This window comes from Zea mays, chromosome 5 (genome assembly GCF_902167145.1).
Source record: "Zea mays cultivar B73 chromosome 5, Zm-B73-REFERENCE-NAM-5.0, whole genome shotgun sequence".
NCBI classification, from domain to species: domain Eukaryota; kingdom Viridiplantae; phylum Streptophyta; class Magnoliopsida; order Poales; family Poaceae; genus Zea; species Zea mays.
Window position 1 is genome coordinate 95128834 of NC_050100.1, and position 24352 is coordinate 95153185.

General features: G+C 53.2%; 1 protein-coding gene and 1 pseudogene across 1 annotated transcript; one reads left to right on the plus strand and one right to left on the minus strand.

Moving 5' to 3' along the window:
- Window positions 1-1547: 1547 nt before the first annotated feature.
- On the plus strand, window positions 1548-3000 carry LOC100275772 (uncharacterized). The gene is made up of 3 exons (NM_001398264.1): window positions 1548-1858; window positions 1958-2346; window positions 2451-3000. Exons 1-3 carry the CDS (start codon window positions 1606-1608, stop codon window positions 2790-2792), a joined length of 984 nt encoding a protein of 327 aa, NP_001385193.1. The 5' UTR covers window positions 1548-1605; the 3' UTR covers window positions 2793-3000.
- Window positions 3001-20938: 17938 nt separating this feature from the next.
- On the minus strand, window positions 20939-21448 carry LOC118472038 (homeotic protein knotted-1-like; annotated as a pseudogene).
- Window positions 21449-24352: the final 2904 nt, after the last annotated feature.

Below are 24352 nucleotides of genomic sequence, written 5' to 3' on the forward strand. Positions count from 1 at the left end.
CGAACCAATACCACTTCTATTTCGCATTTATTTCCAGCACAATTAGGAGTAGTTGTAGTCTAGTTCTAGTTTAGCCCTAGTTTAGTATTCCAATCCACAAATTCTCTGCCTCTCCTCGACTCTACGTCGATTAGAGGAGTCTAGGTCGGTCTGCCCGAGCCTAGGCAACTCCTAGGATCTCTCCTCCCCGACGGGGTCCCTCCCGGGAGCGAGATCCAGGCGCCTCCGGCGACCTTCGCCGCCCCTGCGCACGCGCGGACCGTCCGGCCTGTAGGCGCGGACCGTCCGACCGTCAGGCAGGGATCGCCAGCCCCTGTACCAGGTCGCGGACCGTCCGGCCCCTAGCCGTGGACCGTCCGCGCCTGTGCAGAGAGCACCACCACGCCTCGCACCAGGCCGCGGACCGTCCGGCCCCCTGTGTAGAGGGCACCGCCGCTGGTTCTTTTGAGTGATTGGCGCCTCCAAAAAGGTGTCAACAGTGAGTAAGTGTGGGTATTTGGTTCCTCTCACTAAAGTTTAGTTTATTTAGTATCAAATATTTGATCATTTATGAGTACTAAATATAAGCTTAATTAGATTTAATAAATTCGTCTAGTCTTTTAGTCTTTATCTATGTAATTATTTTATAATCGATGTTAGGTTTCTCTGATTAAAGTTTAGTTCGTGTCACATCAAATGTTTAAATTCAATTATGAGTACTACATACAGGTTTAATTAGGTTTAATAAATTTATCTCGTCTAGACTATGTAATAAGATTTATCATTAGACTATATTTAATACTCGTAATTATCAAATATTTTATGTGACATGGATTAAACTTTAGTTGGGTGGAACCAAACATAGGGGTGAACCCACGTTGTAGTCAATTTTCTAGTTTTAGTGGACCTCCTATATTATTTATTATAGATACATAAACTCATTAGTTAGTAGGACTATTTAGGTCTTCACTCACACATTAGCCCCCCACTTAGATTTTAAGCTGAACCCGTTCCTCTCTAAACACTCTTTAATCATATTTTAATAATTATATTTAATATCCAGAATTATTATTTAAATATTGAATTTGACACGGACTAAACTTTTAGGTTTTGTTTGGGTACTCTAGTATTGACCCCAATCCACATGTGTTGAGGTGGATTGAGGTATAAATTAGTTTAAATTACACTCCAATACACCTCAACACACGTGGATTGAGGTTAATACTAGAGTACACAAACTAAGTCTTAGTTGGATGACAAACCACCCCTGTAATGGCAGTGTGTCATGCATGCACAGCCCTCCGCTTACTATCTAGCATGGGTCGAACTTCGCATTGAAATAGGCAAAGTCACATTGAAGAAACTCGTGATTTCCCCCCTTCGTCAATACAGTTCTCTACAGGAAATGGAATGTTGTTCTCTGAGGCAGCTGCCACGGTCCGGCAACAGGAACACGACGACGTGTCGCGTGCCCACACCGTACTATCGCCGTCTCCATTGCTTCCCCACCCCTCTCCTGTCCACTCTACTCCACTGTCCACTTCGGCCGATCCACGCCACACGGCCCACGCCCACACGACGCGCGCGCTTCACCCGCCGAGCCGTCTCTGAGCTCTTGCTCGTGCGATGGCCTCCGCCGGCGACATCGGGGAAGCAGAGGCGACGCTTACAACGAACAGGATGACGATCTACGACTGCCTAGGCGAAGGCGAGGAGGCATCGCCGCCTTCCCCGGAGACGCCGCCGCAGCTGCGGCTCCCGAGGTTCACCTGCGCCAGGATCCGGTTCGGCAGGCTCGGGAGGAAGCGCGGCGGAAGGGGTGGCCGGAAGGAGGTCGCCGCGGCCGAGAAGAGCGAGGACGCGTCGGTGGGCTCCTCAGGTGCGCGGGCGCGTGATCATTCTCTCTTTGTGCAGTCGTGCCGTCGATCGGTCCCTGCCTGTTCCAGGGCCTTGATCCCGGCCACCATATATATCGCAGGATGGAAGCAAGCGGCGGCGGGAAGCAGCGGCGGCGGCGGTAGTAGTGTGGCGACCGGACAAACCGGCATGGGGCTAAGCATGCTCTTCCTCCTTGCGAGGACATGTGTGGAGCTCAACCGGATGGCCGAGGTGCGCGCGCAGATGGAGACGCTGCTCAAGGAGATCCGAGACGAGGCTAGCAGGGTGAAGGCCGGCTCCGCGGACCACGTCGTCCTTGTCGCACCGAAAACCTGCAACAACCTGCGGCCGTCGTCGACTTCCACTGTGTCGTCGAGCTGCGTCTCGGACACGAGCACCAACTGCCTGGAGATCCGGCGCGGCGAGGACGGGGAGTGGACGTCGGAGCCAGAGTGGAAGTGCACCACCGAGCGAGAAACTCCCGATCAGGTTCAGAACTTTATCCGCGTCGCGTGTGCGTGCGTGCATGTCGTCCGCGAACGGAATCAACGGGCTGGCGCATTCTGATCCTCTGGTTTCGCGCGTTTGGTTAGTGCTGGGTCCAGTCGCCGTCCGACGGCGAGTTCATCGAGCTGGAGGGAGGGCGCTTCGGCACCGGCGGCGGGAATTCCCAGCGAGGCGCCGCGGTCGACGAGAGCGACGACGACGACGGCGAGTCGTGCGGGAGGCGGCACGAGGTTGGAGTCTCCGCGACGGAGCTGGAGCGGAGGCTGCACGAGCTCCAGCACCGCCGGGACAGGGAGCGGATCGAGGCGCTGGAGTCGGCGCTGCGGCGCGCGCAGCGAAAGCTGACAGAGAAGGAGATGGAGGCGCGACTGTGGCAGGACACGGCCACACTGGCGCTGGGGCAGCCCACGCCGCGGGACGGACAGTGACCTTGCGCTTGCAGGTGAAGCTAGCGTGCCGTACTGGCTGTACATGTACTGTACAGCTAGCGTGCTTACGTTGCTTGGCGCTCGGTTTCTCTGTGCTAGTGGGGACTTACGAGATGCCGAGATGTAATTTGTAATTAACAATGTATAAGTTCCTCTTTGTTAACAATTACAGAATCTTAAAGTAGCTCGGTTCTTCGATCACTCCAATCAGCTATTTTGCATCTTGACTAATGGTTAGATCTTTGTTTTGATTGAATATGTCATGCTGATCGCCATGTAATTGATGGTCATTAACATATGTGGTAATAGATCTAACCGCTGTTAGCACTCTTAACTATAAAATGTTGAATCCTTCGGCATCTATAACGATATGGAATTGTGTTCGTTGGCCCTATGGATTTTACCCTCTAAGGCCATGTTCGTTTGATCCCAAAACCATAGGGATTGAGGGGGATTGGAAGAGATTGGAGAGGATTTTGACTTGTAGGGGATTTAATCCCCCTCAATCCTTATGGATTGACACAAAACGAACAGGGCCTAAGAGAATACACTGTCGTAATCTTGCTCATGAAATGATTACCTCTTGGTCAATGATTTTCATCGAGCTTGCAGGAAACGGTGACGCCTAAGAGGAGAGGTGAATTAGGACTTCTAAAACTATTCTCTAAACTAGGCCACAGTTAAATTTCTAGAGCAAACCTATATAAATAAACAGTCTATAATGTACAAACTAGGTTTTGTCTAAGTGTTGCTAGCTCTACCGCAAAGACTAAGTTTCAATACGAAATATTCTAGGTTGAAAGACGAGATTGCACTTATTTACTTAATATAAATGCGGAAGATAAAGAGAAAGTTATAGATACAAACTCTTTTGGATGACGTCGATATTTTTACCGAGCTATCCGGAACCATGTAAGGTTCCGACTAATACTCGTTGGTGCCCCTAAGCAAAGGGGAGCCCACGCGAGGGCCAAGCACCTCGGTCGAGTAACTTTGTAGAGAGCCATGGTCCTTCTCCACACGCAAGTGGTGCTTCGCTTCCGGCTCCTCTCAGACGCTCCCCGTTGTCTCCACTATCGAGCTTCCGGCCGAAACGCCGCGGGCCTCGTTCCTTCTGGTAAAATGTAGCAACCGTGAGTCACGGTCTCACAAGAATCTCGCCCCACTCGGTACAATTACAACGTCTCGCGCAAAAGCCAAGGGGTTATGTGTTTTTTCTAAACCTACTCAACTAACTAGGATTCACCTAGAGCAAGCGCATAAGCGGTCTAACTAATCTAAGTACTTCGTAAGGCACCTACGCTAATCACCGAGTGATTCTATTAAGCACTTGGGTGTATGAGCACTTGAAAATGTCTACAATATGTCTTGCTATGTTGCTTGGTCTCCCACACCTTCAAATGGCCGGTTGGAGAGGTATATATACACTCCCCTCAATTATAGTCATTGGACAGAAAGTTGACTGCTCTGTCGTCGGGCGCACCAGACAGTCCGGTGCACACCAGACATGTCCGGTGCCCTGGCCACATCAATCGGCCGTTGGGGTCTGTAGTAGTCGACCGTTGGATCTGACCATTACCCAGACTGTCCGGTGCAAATCGGACAGTCCAGTGCTACTGCCCTGAGAGTCCCTGGCCGCGGTCCTCTCTACTCAGACTGTCGGGTCACACACCGGACAGTCCGGTGCATACCGGACAGTCTGGTGCACACCGGACATTCCGGTGCACATCGGACATGTACTATTGACTGTCTGGTGCGCCACCAGGGTGCTGGCTGACTGCCCACTTTATGTATTTCTTCATTGTTTCTTTTGGGCTTCTTTTGTTCTTGAGTCTTGGACTTTTACACATCTTTTAGGTCTTCATTTGAGGTGTTGCATCCTCAGTGCCTTAGTCCAATCCTCTTCGCATCCTGTGAACTACAAACACAAACACTAGCAAACACATTAGTCCACAAGGTTATGTTGATCATCAAACACCAAAATCACTTAGCCAAATGGCCTAGGGTCCGTTTTCCTTACAATCTACCCCTTTTTGGTGATTGATGACAACACAACCAATGCAAGCAAATATAACAAACATTTTGATGAAAATATGCAATCTACTTGCTAGGATGCATGAATGTCCCCATAAGGTGAGATTATGGACTTAATCCTCCCCTAACTCCATAATCTACCTACTTCCTATTTTAGACCAAAGATACTTGTATAACCAAAACCACTTTGTAAGATCAAGATTTTAAATTTTTGAAAATGGGTGGTGTTTGGTGTTTGATATATTTTGAGTTGCTTTGGTCCCTTAAACTTCTCCGCCTTTGGAATCAAGCACCATAAAGGAAGACAATAAAAGCGTATAGGAAGCAAATAAGACTTGCCCTCTAAAATATTTAACACTTGTAGATCTAAAAGATTACTACCCCTAAAAGAGTGTTCTCCCCCTTTGAAAGCATATTCTTCTCCTTTGTCATAGACGAAGATATACCCCCCTGTCGGAGATCCTCTACTTAGGAAAATCATATGAGAAAGAGAGGTACAAGATATGATTTGATTATACTAACTCCCCCTATGCATAGGTAAAAGATATATTTTAACAACATATGCATTTATAGCAACATATGAAGCATAAGATATGAAATATAGTCTTAATCAAAATCTGGAGAAGACGTGTAGATGATACCAAATGTGGAATGAACCCACTTGTGGAATATGAAAATACTTATAGATTTGCAGTGAAAGCTTATTGTCTTTCTTCGAGGATGCCATTTTCCTTCTATGAGACTACTACATATAATAGACTTGAAAACAGGTGTTAGTCTCAAAGACTTAGATTATAGAGTAACCTCACCCTAAAGATGCGCATACAAGTTTTGCATACTTGTAGGAGACATGCACTTCGATTTTAAGATCAAGAGGGGAAAATTATCTATAAACCGAGCATTAGCACATTTAAGTCAAAATGACACTACTTGGAGAATACCACTAGTAGGATATAAACTTTGGAGCATTAGTGTCATACACTTAGGAATGTTAAATAAGCTATGTGTCGTGTTTAACTAAACATTTTAAACCATGTAGGTTTGCTCAAGAATATGAATTGAAAACGAGCATTCCTACCTTATGATTGACCTAGTATGCATGCAATTCTGATCAAAAGTAAATATCACATGTAAAACTGGGCATGTAAGGTAAAAACTAGATACAAGAGAATATATACGCATATCTAAAAACAAGAAATACAATAAATCTAGTTACCTTAGTCATGGGTGGAGAATTTGGATCCAAAGTATTTACTAACCCACTTGGTAATAGACTTGATCCAATATGATGCATCCCATGATATACATCCCAATTTTGCCAAGTCTCCAAATTCCCCGCGGTCCTTTGAACTTCTCACTTCCCTCTTGGGATCCAAACCTTCTTGGTGCTTTTCATGGTTGAGATAATCTCCTTTGGCACCCAGATGCGTTTGGTCCCCTTTCCTTTGTTGGCTTGCTTGTTGGCCTTGATCGCTATCACCTTTCTATTTTTCTTTGTTGGGGCGAAGGCGAAGACGCTACCCTTCGCTCCAGGACTTCGTCACCTCGCTGCACCAACGGAGGCAAGATGACCGGCGTGGCCCACCCTTCGTCCTCCTCACTGCAAGACGAAGGCATACGACGAAGTCTCTCCATCCCACGTCCTCACCCGACCTGGAGGCCCACGTGGGATTCGGCCCACTGTAACAGGCCCCGCATGGAGAAGCGTGTTACGGGCCTGATTTGTAATAGCTTTTCTGTAATGATAGTCTGTAACCCTCCCTTATGGGAATATTTCGGGGATAGTCCAGGTGCCCGAGGGCATAAACGTCCTTACATTGGGACGTTGGACACTCGACTACCTATAAATACCCCCGTACAGTGCCCTTGAGAGGCGAGATTAACAGAGCAATTGCCATCCCGAGTTAAACCTTGCTTGCACTCTTTCCACTCCCCCGTTGGATCAACTTGCCCAGGAGAGCAAGTTCCAACATTTGGCGCCCACCGTTCGTGCTACGAACAAACCACCCGCGATGGCACCCAAGAGAGCTAGTTCGAAGGCAGCCCCATCCGTCGACGAAGCAGCGAAGGCAGCACTGCTAGCTGAGAAAAAGGGCAAGGCCCTCGTAGACAACACCCACCAAGAAGCCTGCGAAGACGAAGCACTCAGCAAGAGACAGCGCAACGATCAACCCACTCCCGAAGGCACCCTCCGCACCTGCAGCTCCGGAGGACAACCACAAGCACCACCCCCAGGCTTCGCTTCACTAGAGGGCGAGGACGCAACAAAGGACGGCGAAGTCATTGGCGTCTCAGCAGAAGAACAGCTACAGCTACGGGCCCTGCGCATCAAGAACCGCAACCTCCAAAAGTAGAAAGAAATCCTCGAGGCCAAGCGCCAACGTGTCTCCGCACAAGCCAAGGTGCGCCAGATGATATGAGCCGAGGAGCAGAGGGCTCGGGAACTCGAGCAAGAGATTGCGCTCATGCAGCACAAAGGCCAACACGATCCGCAGCACGGCCCGCCCTTCCAACAACGTGCGCCAGCCGGAGACTTATTCGTTCCCCAGCGCGGACCCTTCATCCCGCACGCCGCAGCTTTCCAAGGCATCAACTACCTTGATGAGCGAAGCCCCCTGGCGCGGCAACTCCAAGTGTCACCATGGCCCGCCAACTTCAGGGCAGAGACCTACCCCAAATACAACGGCAGCACCGACCCAGCACAATACATCATGAGCTATCAAGTCGCCGTGGCATCATCCGGAGGGGACGACGCCACAATGGCTAAATCCTTCATCATCGCCCTCGAGGGTCCGGCCTTGACCTGGTACACCAGGTTGCCCCCATTGTCCATCGACTCCTAGAGAAGTCTTCGAGACAAGTTTCTGCTTAACTTCCAAGGGTACCGCCCAGACACCGATGCCTTGGCCGAGCTGTCACTCTGCAAACAGCAAGAGAAGGAAACCCTACGGGAGTACTACCGCAAGTTCCTGACTCTCAAGTCACAACTGCCTTCGGTCGACGACCAAATTGCCATACACTACGCCATCAGTGGCCTTCGGGCTGGCGTCCTATACAGTCACTGCATCAGGGACCCACCCAAAAATCTCCAAGAGCTCTATCAGCTGTTCGAGAAGTACGCCAAATCCGAAGAGCTCCATCAGCGCAAGGTCGAGTCTTAGAGAAAGCCTAAAGACCCTCCGCAGTCCAGTCAGACCTGGACAAGGCCCCCACAGTCAGACTCCGGGCGGGACAGCCGAAGTCAGCAGCAGGTGCACAACATAGCCAACCAGCACCCCACCGGCGAGGCCGCTCGCCGTCAAGATTATCCCTGCCAGGGCCGCGACAATGGCACGCGTGGCCGGGGCCGGGGACGAGCGCAACAACCACGCAGGCATTACTGCCTGTTTCATGGCGAAGACTACGCGCACCCAACGAGGGACTACCCTGAAACGAAGGCCACCAGGGACAGGATGTCTCGAGCACAACCAGCCGACAACCAAAGAGTGGTCGCGCACACATATCAACACCACCACCCACAACCATACAACCACAGCCACGCCCAACATCTACCCAACCACGGATATCAGCACCACCAGGAGGTACAAGTCGTACCACCTCCACTCCCGCCTCCACACCACCAAAATCACCCCCAAGCACCAAAACAAGAAGACTTCGCCGATCAGCCGTATCATGGAGTCATTCACATGATCACCGGAGGGTCTAGCGTCGACTTCGACACGAAGCGGCAAAAGAGGGATCACTACCGAAGCATCAACCACGTTGCCATCACCGACCTAGTCATGCAGACGAAGTGGTCACATATGCCACTAACCTTTGACGCCAGAGATGTTGATCTGCGCAGTGCACCCCACATCGACGCCATGGTAATCAACTGCAGTGTGGCAGGCTGGGACCTGCACAAAGTCCTCGTTGACAACGGCAGCCAGGCGAAGATCATCTTCCTCCACGCCTTCGACCGCATGGGCATCAGCCACAGCTTACTCAAGCCTTCGGACAATCCTCTATATGGCTTCGGCGCCAAGGGCACCTTCCCTGTGGGCAAGATAGAGCTACCCCTATCCTTCGGCGTAGCACCCAATGCACGAAGCGAACAGGTCACCTTTGAAATCGTCGACATGGTCTATCCCTACAACACCATAATGGGTCAGGGCTCTATCAATAAATTTGAAGCGGCCATTCACGGATTATACCTCTGCATGAAAATTTCGGGTCCGCAAGGTGCAATAACGGTTTACGGTAACCAGCAGACTGCGTGTAACATTGAGAGAGACTTCGTTCCAGGTCAACGGAACATACACTGCCTTACGACGCAGCGCGAAGTCTCCAAGGCTACCCGCCCAGCCGCCAACGAACATGAAAAGGCACACCTGCAGAGCAACGACGGAACAAAGACAGTTCCCCTCGACCCGGCGACGCCCAAGCAAACAGTCATTATAAGCGAAGACCTGACTTCGCAAGACGAGGAGAAACTCATCTCTTGTCTCTCTAGAAATAAGGATGTCTTCTCTTGGTCTGCCCTCGACCTGGTCGGAGTCAGTCGCGCCGTCATCGAGCACAGTCTGGGCATCGACCCTTCGGTGCACCCAAAGAAGCAGCGGTTGCGCAAAATGTCCGATGAAAAAAATAGAAGCCACCAAAGCCGAAGTACACCGCCTGCTGGAGGCCAATTTCATCGTACCAGTCGCCTACCCTACGTGGCTCGCCAACGTAGTCATGGTGCAAAAGAAAAGCGGCAAGTGGCGGATGTGCATCGATTTCACCAGCCTCAACAAGGCCTGCCCCAAGGATAATTTCCCCCTGCCACGAATCGACAAGATAGTCGATAGTGCAGCCGGATGCGAAGTCATGTCACTTCTCGACTGCTTCTCTGGCTACCACCAAATATACATGAAGGAGGAAGACAAGACCAGCACCAGTTTCATCACACCCTTCGGCACATACTTCTTCATCAGGATGCTGGAGGGACTCAAGAACGCTGGGTCAACCTTCTCTCGCCTCACCAAGACGGTGCTCAAGAGCCAAGTAGGCCGGAACATTTTCACGTATGTGGACGACATCGTCGTCGCCAGCAAAAATAAAGAGGAACACCTGGCTGACCTCACAGAGACATTCGCAAATATGCGGGACGCACGACTTCGCCTCAACCCCGAGAAGTGCGTCTTCGAAGTTCGCCAGGGGAAGATACTGGGCTACCTGGTGTCGCACCGCGGGATCGAGGCCAACCCGACCAAGATTCAAGCAATCACCAACATGACACCCTCGCAGTCAACCAGGGACGTCCAGCATCTGACAGGCAGATTAGTCGCTCTGAATAGATTCATCTCCAAGTCTGCAGAGCGGAGTCTACCTTTCCTCAAGACACTGCGTGGCACGAAAGACTTCGCGTGGGGACCAGAACAGGTGGCAGCCTTCGCATCACTCAAGCAGCACCTGTCAAACTTGGCCATTCTCACCAGTCTAGACCCCTTGCTGCCTCTGCTGCTCTACATCGCCGCCTCACCATATGCAGTCAGCGCAGCCCTAGTCCAAGAGCAAGACAGGGAAGGCACGACCCGACAGTGTCTAGTCTACTACATCTCCGAGGTCCTCACGACGTCCAAGTGCAACATGATCGAATTGGAAAAAATCTCCTACGCAATCGTCATGGCATCGCGCAAGCTACGCCACTACTTCGAGGCATTCAAGGTGCGGGTCACTTCGAACAGGGGACTGGGAGAACTGTTCCGCAACCCAGAGGCGTCTGTCCGGATCGCCAAATGGGCAGCCGAGCTCTCCAGCTACCATATTACCTTCGAACCCAGGACAACAATCAAGTCGCAGGTCCTTGCAGACTTCATCGTTGATTGGATAGGGCCAACAAGGCAGCAAGACGAGCCTATAGAGAAGGTGTGGACCATCCACTGCGATGGCGCATGGTGCCATGCGGGGGCAGACGCAGCTGCAATCATCACGTCACCCACAGGCGTCAAGCACAGATACGTAGCACACCTCAGCTTTGCTCTGGAGTCCGACAGATGCACCAACAATGTAGCAGAATACGAAGCTGTCATCCTGGGCCTTCGCAAGCTAAGAGCGCTTGGTGTCACCACCTACATAATCAAGACAGATTCCAAAGTGGTTGCCGGCCAGGTCGAAAAAAGAATATTCAGCAAAAGACCGCGCACTTATGCAGTATCTCACGGCTGTTCGCGGTCTTGAGAGACAATTCAAGGGCTTCACCTTGTAGCATGTGGACCGCGCCAGGAACAAAGAGGTCGACGCGTTGGCTAAGGCAGCGGCCAGAGGCGAAGCCCTGCCCTCCGACGTGTTCTACCATGTCATTGGCACACCAGCCGTCCGCAGTCCAGAGGGTCTACAAGTAACCAACGACGCCGAGGGCCATCACATCATCAACCTCATCATGACTAAAGATTGGCGGGCCCCAATAACCCTGTTCCTGCAAGGATATTACCACCCAAGTGACGTTAACGAGGCCAAGCGCCTCAAGCACCGAACCCGGGACTTCACACTTATTGAGGGCCAGCTATACAAGAAGGGGGTCAGTCAACCCATGCTTAAATGCGTAACCGAAACCGAAGGCATTCAAATCCTTCGCGAAGTCCACAGGGAACTTGCGGCTCCCACTCAGGGCCCAGGGCCCTCGCTGCCAAGGTGATCCATCAAGGATTTTACTGGCCTGCAATAATCTGCACCGCGAATCGAGTCACGCGGTCGTGCGAAGCTTGCTAGAAGTTTTCTCCCCGCTCGGGAAACCCTTCGCAGTTCACCAAGCTGATTGCCCACACATGGCCACTTCAACGCTGGGGGCTGGATATCGTCGGGCCACTATCTACGGCTCAAGGGAACCTCAAGTTCACCTTCGTCGCTGTCGAATATTTTACCAAGTGGATCGAAGCCAGGGCAGTATCCACAATAACGTCGAAAACTCCCTAGAATTTCTTCTGGCAAAACATTGTGTGCCGATTCAGAGTCCCGTCCTAGCTTACAGTCGATAATGGAAAACAGTTTGACAGCCAGGACTTCAGGGACTTCTGCTTCTCCATCGGCACCAAGCTTGCCTTTGCCTCGGTATACCACCCTCAATCCAACGGCGTCGTCGAGCGCACCAACGACAAGATTTTCACTACAATCAAGAAAAGGCTTCTCGACGACAAGAAGGGTAAATGGGCTGACCAGCTACCCGAAGTAGTCTGGGCCCTAAACACGACCGAATGCTGGGTGACCGGATTCACACCTTTTCGTCTACTATATGGATCGAAGGCCATGACACCGCAGGAGATAAAGCATGGGTCGCCCCGAACAAGCACATCATCAGTCCCTGACGTAGACGAACCAACGTTCAAAGACCTCATCGACGGAGACCACGTCTTCGCCCTCCAGGCCCTCAACAAATACCAAGCTCAAACCAAGGCCTGGCGAGACCACACGATCGTCCCAAGAGAGTTCAACGAAGGAGACCTCGTACTCGTCCAGACCACCCGGACAGAGTCACGGGGCAAACTGGAGCCGAAGTGGGAGGGTCCATTCATCGTCAAATCGAAGGCATCCCCCAGCGCATACAGGCTGACAACGCCATCCGGCGAAGACTTAGAGAATTCCTGGAATATTGACAATCTCCGTAACTTTTTTGTTTAAACCCTCAGGGCCCACACGCCCTTGTAATCCACCAAAAATACTATTCCGGCCCACACTCTTTTCCTCCCGGGGGTGAGGTTTTTAACGAGGCGGAGCCATGTAATATACCTACAAAAATCCCCCGCAAAAACTCAGACACAACATGTCAAAAAAGATCGCATCGACGGTCTTCGGCATTCGACCACTCCGAAGTCACCGCGAGAGGCAGCGCAGACTATCCTCGCATGCGACATCCCGTGCAAAACTCGCCTAAGGGTGCAACCGGAATAGCACAACAAGTGCGTTAATCGAAGTCTTTTATCTAAAAGACACTCCACGCAAAAGTCGCCTAAGGGTGCAGCCGGAATAGCACAACAAGCGCGTTAATCGAAGTCTTTTATCTAAAAGACACTCCACACAAAAGTCACCTAAGGGTGTAGCCGGAATAGCACAACAAGTACGTTAATCGAAGTCTTTTATCTAAAAGACACTCCGCGCTAAAAGTCGCCTAAGGGTGCAGCCAGAATAGCACAACAAGTGCGTTAATCGAAGTCTTTTATCTAAAAGACACTCCACGCAAAAGTCGCCTAAGGGTGCAGCTGGAATAGCACACCAAGCGAGTTAATGGAAGTCTCTCATTAAAAAGACACTCCGCTCAAATTCGTCCACAGGCGCAGCCGGACCAACACAGGCGTGCAAATACGGCAAACATGCCACATTACCGTACAAATTACAATTACATACACACGACGAGGGCATCACATACTACATCGGCTCAACCTTCGGGATGATACCCATCTCCCTGTAATTAAACAGCATTATCCTCAATTCCTCACCCTCAAAAAGCTTCCGGAGATCCCCCTCGCCTATGCTCGCCCCAGTCGGTGAGGACAACAATTCTCGTTTACCAACCCGGTCTACTTGGAGACGGCCACGGTCCATCCCCATACGATGGCGCCTGCCACTTCGCGAAAATTCGCTCACACTATGTTTTCCCACCACCCTTCGTTGCCTACACCCAGTACTCGCACTAGGAAGATCCCCGGCACCCTCCACATGCGGTGAAGTCTCTGCCGCAGCCACATCCAACGCAACAAAATAATCCAAGCCTTCATCCGAGGACTCCTCCGTCCAAGGAAACGAACTCCCAGATTCACCATCGGACTCAAAACACTCAGACACAGAACCAAACAAACTATCATCGGCAGGCACTACGGTTGAGGCCGCCACAAAATCAGTATTGTCTGCAGCAGTTGCTTGCGCAGGCCCAAACGTCGGAACCTGCGCAGCAACCGAGGTTCAGTATCACAGAGACAAAATTTACACTCAAAATCTCCAAAACCCTATTCCGCCACCTGCGAAGGCCCGGCCGCCGCCGCGGGGTCTTCGGCAGCTGGTTCGCCCATCGCCTTCGACGCGTCCCCACCCGTCAGCGCAGGGGCTAGCGCGGGGTCTTCGCCAGCTCTAGTCGGCGCGGGGGTCATCGAGGGGCCCTTGCTCGCATCGGATGGCGGCGCCAGCTCCACCCCCGATGCCCTGGGGAGCATGCTGTCGGGCAACGTGCCGTCCAGATCGCCAAGATCCTCCACCTCTTCGTCGTGCGCCATCTACAGCAATAGCGCATTCTGTCAGCAAAACCACACATACCCAAACATACCCACACATATAACAACACAAAGATGAGCCTTTACCTGATCAATCGCCCGGTCGGACCTCTCCCGGACCGTCTCTCGGCCGTGAGGGCCTCAAATCCTGTCGAAGAGTGCTCCCGCCGACCGCTTCAGAGTAGGGTCCTCGACCTGGAAGATTTCGCGTTTGAAGGCTTCGTCCGACTGGTCGAAGACCTCGAAATGCTCTCACCCCTCGCGGGACAGAGCATTCACAGCCCCCTCACAGGTGACGAGGGAGGCAAAGGACATGAGGCCCGTCACGATTGTCGGGAGCACCCCCAGCTCCTCCTGTAGCCACTCGAGGAAGCGGAGGCCCACCTCTTGGCCGGGCGCTTCGAAGGCGGCGGTCCGCGCACTCAGCTCCCTGTACACATCCACAAACTGCGCATGTGTCCGCTCGACCTCCGTGCGTGTCGAGGCCTCGGTTTTGTCAACGCGGTTGCGCAGGCTGTTGAGCCTCGCCTCCAGCTCCTCGGCGCGTTGGTGGGCGAGACTGGCCTCCGCCCGCGCAAGTTTGGCCTCGACTTGAGCAGCCTGCGCATCAGCAATGGCCTTGTTCGTGTCCCTCCTCTCCTCCACTAGCTGACGCCGGAGATCCCCCTTCTCGGCCTCCGCACCAGCCAACCTCTCTGTCAGCCTGCAACTTTTGTTTTCCGCAGCCGACTTCTCTCGAACAACATCCGTATGCTGCGCCCGGAGACGCTCGATTTCAGCAGCAAACTCCGAAGTCAGAGCACCCGACGCGACATGGTCGGCGAAGTCGGCCGCCTGCCACAAAAACCCATGAGATTCGCAATCACATAAAAACAATGAACTATCGAAGTCCAACACGACTTACATGCTTCAGCTACTGCGACGCATGACTCAGCTGATGGGACACAGAGCCCGCCACATCTTTAGCGGCGGCGGCCGATGAAATCTCTCTGCTCGCGTAGAAGGTGGACCACGGGTCCTGCGAAGCACCCTTCGCACCAACCGTTGCCGTCGGCGAAGTGGCCGTCACCAGGGTCGGGACAACAGCCAGCTGTCCCACATCCGACCCTATACCATGATATTGTTTAAGACCTAGTCCCAAAAAAAACTTACCAACGAGATAATCCCCCACACAGATGTCCGTGTCAAAGTCAGCAACGCGTGCCGCCGCCACGTCAGTGCGTGCTGGCGACGGCAGCCTTCGCTCTTTCGCGGGCTCGGCCGAGGGTAGCTTGCCCGCACCAGAAGCTGCAGCTTTTGCACCCGCCGAGGACTTGCTGGGCCCGGGGGCGGTCGACTTCGTAGTCGGCGGTGGTTTGCTACTGCCAGGGGCCGTAGACTTCGCTCCTCCCCGTGCCTTCTTCGCCTCGCGGAAAGGGTCCCCGACCCTAGTGACCGCCCGACGCTTCCGCGCCGCATCTTGACGATCCTTCTCCATCACTGCCGATACAACAACAGCAATATTCCGTCCATAAGGAAAAATCTTCAACTCACGAGCCATACGGGACGTAAATATGTCTTCGCCGGCCGCGCGGGGGATCAGAACGTTCCTTGTCCATCGACCCCCGGTAACCCTCAGCATTCGCGCCGAAGACTCCCGGAGCTCGGGTGAAGACATCCTTCCCCCGAGGGCCACGCAAGTACCCATTAACTCTACTGCAAAACGATCGGAGACCCCCAACCCTTCAGCTGCAGTACCTAATTTTCTCTTCTTCATGGCCGGCGCAGCCTCCCATGAAGAACCTTCCCCAGCCGCAACCACTGGTTTCTTCCCACGGCGATCGACGGCCACAATAGCATCATCCCCAGGATAGCCGACGTACGACAAACGATTCAACTCGAAGACCCTATTCAGGTGAACGTTGGATCCACGAATATCCCAACTCCGCAGAGCCTCCGTCCTTGGCACATACCGCCCCACAATCCTCACAGCTCCGTCCTCCACTTCGCGCACGAATGCAGCTGGGTCCCGGCCGTGCAGATCCAACGTGAAGGCCAGACTCCGCACTTGCTGCTCGCCCAGGGAGGGCATCTGGTGAGGGCATACTTCGCCCAGTGCCCTGCCATGCGCCAAAGGCCACACTCCATAACCGATGAATTCCTCAACCAAATCGCGCTCGCTACTCACAAGGGCAGCACACCGAAGGGCCCCTTCGTCCCTATCATCCTCTGCCACCTCAAACGGCGGGAACGCCACATAACAGTGAGAGCACATCACGGCCGCCGGGAGTCCTGGGAGGTCTTCGACTTCGCCTCCCGACACATAAAACCAATAATCATACCAGTTGCCCCACTTGTTGTGGCAGCAGGGAACTAGGTCCACAACTTCCGCCGAAGTCTTCCCAGTCCTCGGCGTAAAGGTGCACGACCCAAACTGTGCAATCTTGCTCCCAATTTTTCTCTTCTGCCAGTGCAGACAATAATTCTTGGCGAAGACCTCTACGGAGGGCTGACCGCCATACGAAGTCACTGCCTAGACATACTTCGCCAGGGCCACCACGACATTAGGTGTCAATTGGTGGATCTGCACGTCATACCTCTGCAAGACCTCCGCCACAAAACGATGCACAGGTAGGCGAAGGCCGACAGTAAAAAATGCCTCGAACACAACTATCTCACCCTCCGACTCAGGAATCTCTTCCGCCCCGGAACTCATCTAACTCCATTCCCAAAATACCCCAACTGCTGCATGTCTTGCACGCGAACCGAGGAGATCCTCAAAACGCCGAACTCCACCGTGTGGCCCGGGTGTAGCTCCACCGCCGCCAAATCGCTGAAGGTATCCTCGGACGATGATTCGCCCAATGGCGTATTCGCCGCGGATGAAGAAGAAGACGACATTGCTACGTACCGTCGGCGGCGGCGCGCGGTCTGCTTGACGCGGGCCAGATCTCCGATGAAGGGAACAAGGAGGGCAGGCAAGCGGGCGAACGGTTTCAAAATGCTAGGGTTTTGCGGTGCAGAGAAAGGTAAGAGAGCCTGAGCCGTGCCGCCCCCTTTTTATACACAGGACGCGACGCTTTGGGAAGCCCGCAGTCCAACAGTACCACGTCCATCAATGGTCACATCGAAAACCCCCGCGGAACCACTTTGAGCGAGGGCAGCGTCTCCACCATCTAGCGACGTCTTCGGCACCAGATGACTCAGTCGAACTGGTCCCTCGGAGGGCAAATGTTGGGGCAAAGGCAAAGACGCTACCCTTCGCTCCAGGCCTTCGTCACCTCGCTGCACCAACGAAGGCAAGATGACCGACGCGGCACACCCTTCGTCCTCCTCACTGCAAGACGAAGGCCTATGGCGAAGTCTCTCCATCCCACGTCCTCAGCCGACCTGGAGGCCCACGTGGGATTCGGCCCACTGTAACAGGCCCTGCACGGAGAAGTGTGTTACAGGCCTGATTTGTAATAGCTTTTCTGTAATGACAGTCTGTAACCCTCCCTTATAGGAATATTCTGGGGATAGTCCAGGTGCCCGAGGGCATAAACATCCTTACATTGGGACGTTGGACACTCGGTTACCTATAAATACCCCCGTACAGTGCTCTTGAGAGGCGAGATTAATAGAGCAATTGCCGTCCCGAGTTAAACCTTGCTTGCACTCTTTCCACTCCCTCGTTGGATCAACTTGCCCAGGAGAGAGCAAGTTCCAACATTCTTCTTGATCAAATATGGTGTAACTACCCTTTTGTCCACCTTGTTGATGAAGGTGTTGGAGATTTTGCTTGTTAGCTTTTGCTTTTGCTTATCCCCGGTCTTCACCTTGCATTGGTAAGACTTGTGGCCATCCTTGTGGCATAGCATACAAATCACAGTTTCTCCCTCCACAGGCTTGTTCACTTCCATAGTGGTGTTATCCTATGGAGGTTGGGTTTGTTTGGTTTTGCCTTTCTTGTCATACAAAGCCTTGCATAGGCGAGCCACTTCTTGTCTTAATTGCTCATTCTCCTTTGCAACCTCATTCGAACATGTTACTATAACAACATTCTCAACAAGAACTTGATTAGAGGGATTAGAATCATTAATTAAATCAAAGCAAGAAGTAGACACATCTTTCTTAATAATTTCAGGAATTTCAACTAAATATGCTCCTAGGGTGCTACCGATGTTTTCCAACTTAGTAGTTAGCTCATTATTGTGTATGCTAAGGATTTCCATTTTTTTCCTAGCAAGTTTTCAATAACTTTTTAAGAGCTAGTTATATTAGCCTTAAGTTTTTCATTCTTTTTGACAAGGCTATCATCGGTAGATGAGGATGGAGCATTAGACTCTAATTGCACAATTTTAGTTGTTAGCTCACAATTCAAATTTGCAAATGTTTCATTTTTTTTCTAGCAAACATTTATAATCATTTTGAGAGCTAATAAACATTTATAAAGCAAAGAACTTATCATAGACTGGTATGCCTTTTGATCAACGGACTTACCTCCTTTGTTGTGGTCAACATGTCCGTCGGTTCCCATGGATGTCTTTGCGGGCTTGGCATCCTTCATCCCGAACCGCTTGAGCAAGTCTTGCCTTATTTTTCGGAAGCCTATCTTAAAAGAACCTCCAAGTTAAGCGTGCTTGGATTGTAGCAATTTGGGATGGATGACCGACCGGGAAGTTTTCTCGTGTTGGTTTATGGGGACGATATATGATCCTAGAGAGCTACCAGGAGTAAGTACGGCTGATCCAGAGATTAGACGGTGTCGGAGAGGAAATTCTCTGGCAGAGTGGCGGAACGCACCCGCCCTAAATTCTAAGATGAGGAGGGGCCTAAGCATTTTGCCTGCTAGATGGATTCGAGATGAACACAAGAACACACAAGGGTTTAGAGTGGTTCAGGCCGCCAGAGCGTAATACCCTACTCCACTGTTTGTGTATTGTATGAGAGTCTGACTGAATCTGAGTCGGTCTAAGTGAGTCTGAGAGCGTGTGTCTTGTAACGTCGTGTGCCCTCCCTTTTATAGCTCAAGGGGGGCACGTACAAGGATGCCGAGCCCCGACATGTGGGCCCAGGAGCAAAACAGAGGGAATACATTATAGAAGTAGCTAATGCCTGAGCAATCTCCTGGCGCCATGTTGTCCGTAGTCCATGCAGTGTAGATATGCTGCGACTGCTTCCTTGGTGACGCCCGAGTAATGATGGGCGTAGTGCACGCGGCAGCATGGGCGTACTGCCTGCCAGTGGATTGGACAGGCACGCCGCCTGTGGAATGGACTGGTTGCTGCCTGCCCGCAAAATGGACAGGTCTCATTGAATGCGGAGGCGGCACATCGCCTGCCAGTGGAATGGACAGGGCTCATTAAATGCCGAGGCGGCACATCACCTGTCAGTGGAATGGACAGGCGGCGTGCCCTATCCGCAATAAATGCAGAGGCCGCGCAGCCCAGAGGCCTTATGTTAGGCTTCGCCCGTTGGCTTATGTCACACGCAGTAGGTCACGTGGCAGCATCAGGTCTCCGCCTGGGCGGGGAGCAGAAGCTTATACGATAAGGTCCAGACACGTGTCGGCTCCGGATCCCCGCCTCTCCTTGATTAATGCCTAGGTATTCTCTGTCCCAGAATCCCGGGACCCCGCTGTGAGGGTCCCGGACCCCACACAGTGGGGTCCAAACCCCATCTGAGAGGTCCGGTTTGTGCCCGTGGAGGTCCTGGATCTTACCCGGAGCTCTGGTCTGCATATACAGGGGTCCGTCACTTTCCACGGGGGTCTAGACCCACTGTTGATACCTTGGAGTATATCATCTTCTCTGGCCATGTGGCGGTCCTAGAGCCATCCACGTGGTGGGGTCGGACGCTATTTACCACGTGACTAGAGATAGCCGCGTTGGTATCGCGTCTTCATACTGTAGTTAGGGGTACCTCTGTTTCAGGGTACCGACAGTGGCCCCCAGGCCCACATCAGAGGAGGATACAAGCCTGTAGGTGGGGCCAAAGCTTGATTGGCGATTGGTGCGCCGCTTCCGTGCGTTTGCTGACGTAATCACCACCAATCCGCCTTCGGTCACGCCAACTGCTATGTCTATCCCCGCGGCTGACTGACCTGCGGCCCCCACGCCTGATGGTTTTGCCAGGCCACGCGCGAGGCGCCTCGATACCGCTGCATTGGTTTAAAAAATCACCTTCTCTGTCTTCTGCGGTGGCCCCGAGGAGGCGCAGTACTGGCGCGAGCGGCGGTTCGCTCTTTCTACACCTAGGAGCCGAGGCCCAAGGAGTATGACTTGTGGGCCTGGGCCCCCGTGTCATAGATTGGGCCGTTGTTTTTGGTGGGGATGACGAGGCACGCTACCGCCGGCGGCGGTTCGCTCCTCGCATGGCGGTTTGCCTTCTTCGCACTCGGAGAGCAGCGCACCAACTGTATGACTTGTGGACCCGGCCCCCCGTGTCATAGGCTGGGTTCCTTTGGTGCGCATCGGGTGAGATTTTACGTGGCGTCTCGGGGCACGAGTGGGAGAGTCTGCCTTGAAAAAGGGATTCACCCCGCGTGCAGCAGTTACGCTTTCGCATTCTCTCCCAATTGATGCGCCCTTTCGCCTCCGAGCTCTCCTCGCCCCTTTGCATTCGCGCTCTTCTGCTTTCTGCTGCCATAGTCGCCATGGCCTCGCGAGTTCATCCCGAGCATTTCCAGTCCAAGGGGGCACTCAACCTGATGCGCAACCTGCTCGGATGGAGCGCGCTGGCGTTCGCCGGAAGTATCCGTGCCAACGCCACTCCCCTTGGCGATCTCGCCGCCGGGGAGTTCGTGCTCTTCATCTCCTACCTCTCCTGCGGGTTGGCGCTGCCGATCTCGCCTTTCTTCTTGCTGCTGCTGGAGGAGCTCGGCCTCTAGCTTCAGCACCTCACGCCCCACTCCATCCTCCAGGTGGCCATCTTCGCCCACCTCTGCGAGATGTTTGTAGGGGTGGCCCTCTTCCGCCAGTGCTCAGATGAAAGGATGTTGCGCAGCAACCTTCCAGAGATGGAAAGCGAGTTGAGTTGCGACTCCACCCTTCAGATGAACTCCATCGCCTCCAGCAGCGGCCTTGTCAGCTCCTCCCTAAACTTTACCAGCATCTCATGGTACGCCTCCTTGAATTGGTCCAGATTCGGCTCCGTCGCAGCGGCCAGGCCGCCGAGCGCCATGCACTGCCGCGCCTCCACCTCCTGCGCTATCTCCGTCAGCTTCGCCGACACCTCCGGTGGTGCCCCCACCTTGTTGCACTCGAGGTAGGCAGTGAGGAGTGAGTAGTAGTGTGGGTGCGAGATGATCTTGGCCTTGATGACCTCGACGTCGCCTCCGTAGGGAGATGACGATGAGGGTTCTAGGCGGCGCAGGCGGCACCGGGGCCCCAGGTGGTGGAGGCGACGACAAAAGCACTTGAAGATCTCCAGGTGGAGCATCGCGCCGGGGTCCGGCGCATTGCTGCATGGGCCGGCGAGGCGAGCACGACACTGGTGCCGCTCGGGATGAGTCCCATCTCGGTGTCGGAGCTGCCGACGTCTATCTCCGACGCGCTCCCGGTGCTGGACTTTGCCACCGATCGCCTCTGACGCCTGGACCAGATTCTTGGCGCCCGCCTGGAGGCCGAGGGCGGCAGGCTCTGCCGGGCGGTGATCGAGTACATCCTGACATGCTTCCGGAGCCACGACCCGACCATCTCCTTGGAGCCGAGGATCGCTGGTCCGGTGGCCGATACTGAAGACGCTGCCCGAGAGGCCGTACAAGATGCCATGGAACTGGTGGCCGAACGTTTCCAGCGGGATCCTGCTGATGATGAGTAGCTAGATCTGCAGAGAGAAGGCAAGGGTCCCGATGGGAAGCGACTTTGTAATATTTTTTGGTCTTTGTAAGATACTTTTGAGTACTATTTATCGAGCAGTATTAGCACTTATCTGTATGCTATTTGTCTTTGTTGTGTGTGGCGTTACCAACTCCTCCCTGGTACTTGGCCCCCCTAGGATCTAGGCTCGACATGTCGAGGCTGGATACCAGTATACCTAAGAAAGAGTTGGTGACCCGGCCCCCAGGAGGTAGTCTCGACTAGGACCTAGACCTGTACACAGCTTCAGCTAGGAAGTGTTAGTAGCACACCCACAGGACCCATCGTCTGGTATCAGCCATCCTTTGATTCATGCAACAGGACATGCAGGATTGAGTCTGGGAAGCCAAGCCTCATGTCCGGACCTACAAGATCACAGCTCCAAATACTAGGGCACCCATTGCAGAGTGGTGGAGGTGCAGGCTTAGGGTATGGGACTAGGCTAAGTGGCTACACAGCTCCGGACCACCCCAGGAAATAAGCGCCCATTCTCTAGAACCGGACCCGCAGGTTGCCGGACCCCCTGTATTAGGATAGGGGTCCCGAACTGCAAGCCTGGCTTACTCAATTCGGATGTCATCATACCAGCAAGGGTGGGAACTGAATGGGTGGTTTAGATAAAAAATAATATCTGGAAATTGTAGCAGAATAAAACCATCACAGTAGCACATGTGGGGGGGGGGGGGTAAATCCTTTCTTTATAACTCGATATGCATGGGTGCAGACCAACAGGACGGGCTTATGAGGGTGGACCTCACCGGGCTAGCGTACATGTATGCACAACCTAGTTTAAAAAAAGAAGAAACCTCAACCCCTCAGACTTGCTCCTATGGATAGAACTTACGGAGATGCTCTATGTTCCAGGGATTGGGAAGAGGCACTCCTTTTATTGTGGCAAGGCAGACACACCCGGGTCGGCATACTTCCTTCACCTTGAAGGGTCCTTCCCAACTGGGGGAGAGTTTGTGGAGCCCTTCTCGGTTCAGTACTCGCCTTAGGACCAGGTCCCCGACCCTGAGCTCCCTACTATGCACGAACCGTTGATGGTAGCGCCTGAGAGCTTGGTTGTACCGTGTATTTCGGATCGCCGCTTGCCATCTGCGCTCATCGATGAAGTCCATGTCTTCACGCTATAGTTGTTTCTGCATAGACTCATCAAACGAGTGGACCCATGGGGAGCCCATAAGGATTTCCGGGGGAAGACAGGCTTCGGCCCCGTAGACCAGGAAGAATGGGGTCTCCCCGGTAGCTCGGCTGGTTGTGGTCTGGTTCCCCAATAGCACGGACGGGAGCTCGTTGACCCAATTTGCACCATGCTTACCGCAGCGAAGTCGTAGTTGAGGTTGCGACCCTCGAAGTTTAGTCGGCGCTCACGCGCCCTCTCTAGAGAGACGCGGGCATCCTCGCCCGCGCGTCTGTGGTTGAGTTCTGCCCGCAGGTCACTAGATCTCTCTAGAGAGACTGGAGCGTCCTCGCCCGCTCGCTGGCGGTTGTGCTCCGCCCGCAGGTCCTCAGTCAGGGCGGCCCTCACTGAGGGTGAGCGCACTGATGCCGACGCCTCATGTTGATGTCGGGACGACCGAGGCCTGGACCTGGCTGAGCTAGAATGCGCTATGCCGAGCAGACGGTCGACATCGTCACGCCACTGCTTCATGGCCCTCGGCGAGGCCGTGAAGCTAGGAGGGTGGCACAGCAATTCCCTAGCTGCAGACAGCGCCCCAGGCGCAGCCCTTGACGCTCTGGATGTCTGCGTAGCGGTGTGCTGCCGCGTAGAGTGCACAGCAGCAGCACTAGGCGCAGGGCGGTTGACGGCCCGTGGCGTGGAAGACGCAGCTTCTTCCTCCATCGGGAAGTCCTCGGGAACGAAGTCATGGTGCTCGACGATGTGGACCATGGTGTCGAGCAGGAAAACAAGCAAAAACCTAATGCCAAAGCCCCCTACCTGGCGCGCCAAATGTCAGAGAGGAAATTCTTCGGCCAGGTGGCGGAATGAACCCGCCCTAAATCCTAAGATGAGGAGGGGCCTAAGCATTTTGCCTGCTAGATGGATTCGAGATGAACACAAGAACACACAAGGGTTTAGAGTGGTTCAGGCCGCTGGAGCGTAATACCCTACTCCACTGTCTGTGTATTGTATGAGAGTGTGAGTGAATCTGAGTCTGAGAGTCTGAGTGAGTGTGAGAGCGTGTGTCTTGTAACGTCGTGTGCCCTCCCTTTTATAGCTCAAGGGGGGCATGTACAAGGATGCTGAGCCCCGACATGTGGGCCCAGGAGCAAAACGGAGGGAATACATTATAGAAGTAGCTAATGCTTAAGCAAACTCCTGGTGCCTTGTTGTCCGTAGTCCATGCAGTGTAGATATGCTGCGGCTGCTTCCTTGGTGACGCTCGAGTAATGATGGGTGTAGTGCACGTGGTAGCATGGGCGTACTTCCTGCCAGTGGAATGGACAGGCACGTCGCCTGCGGAATGGATTGGTCGCCGCC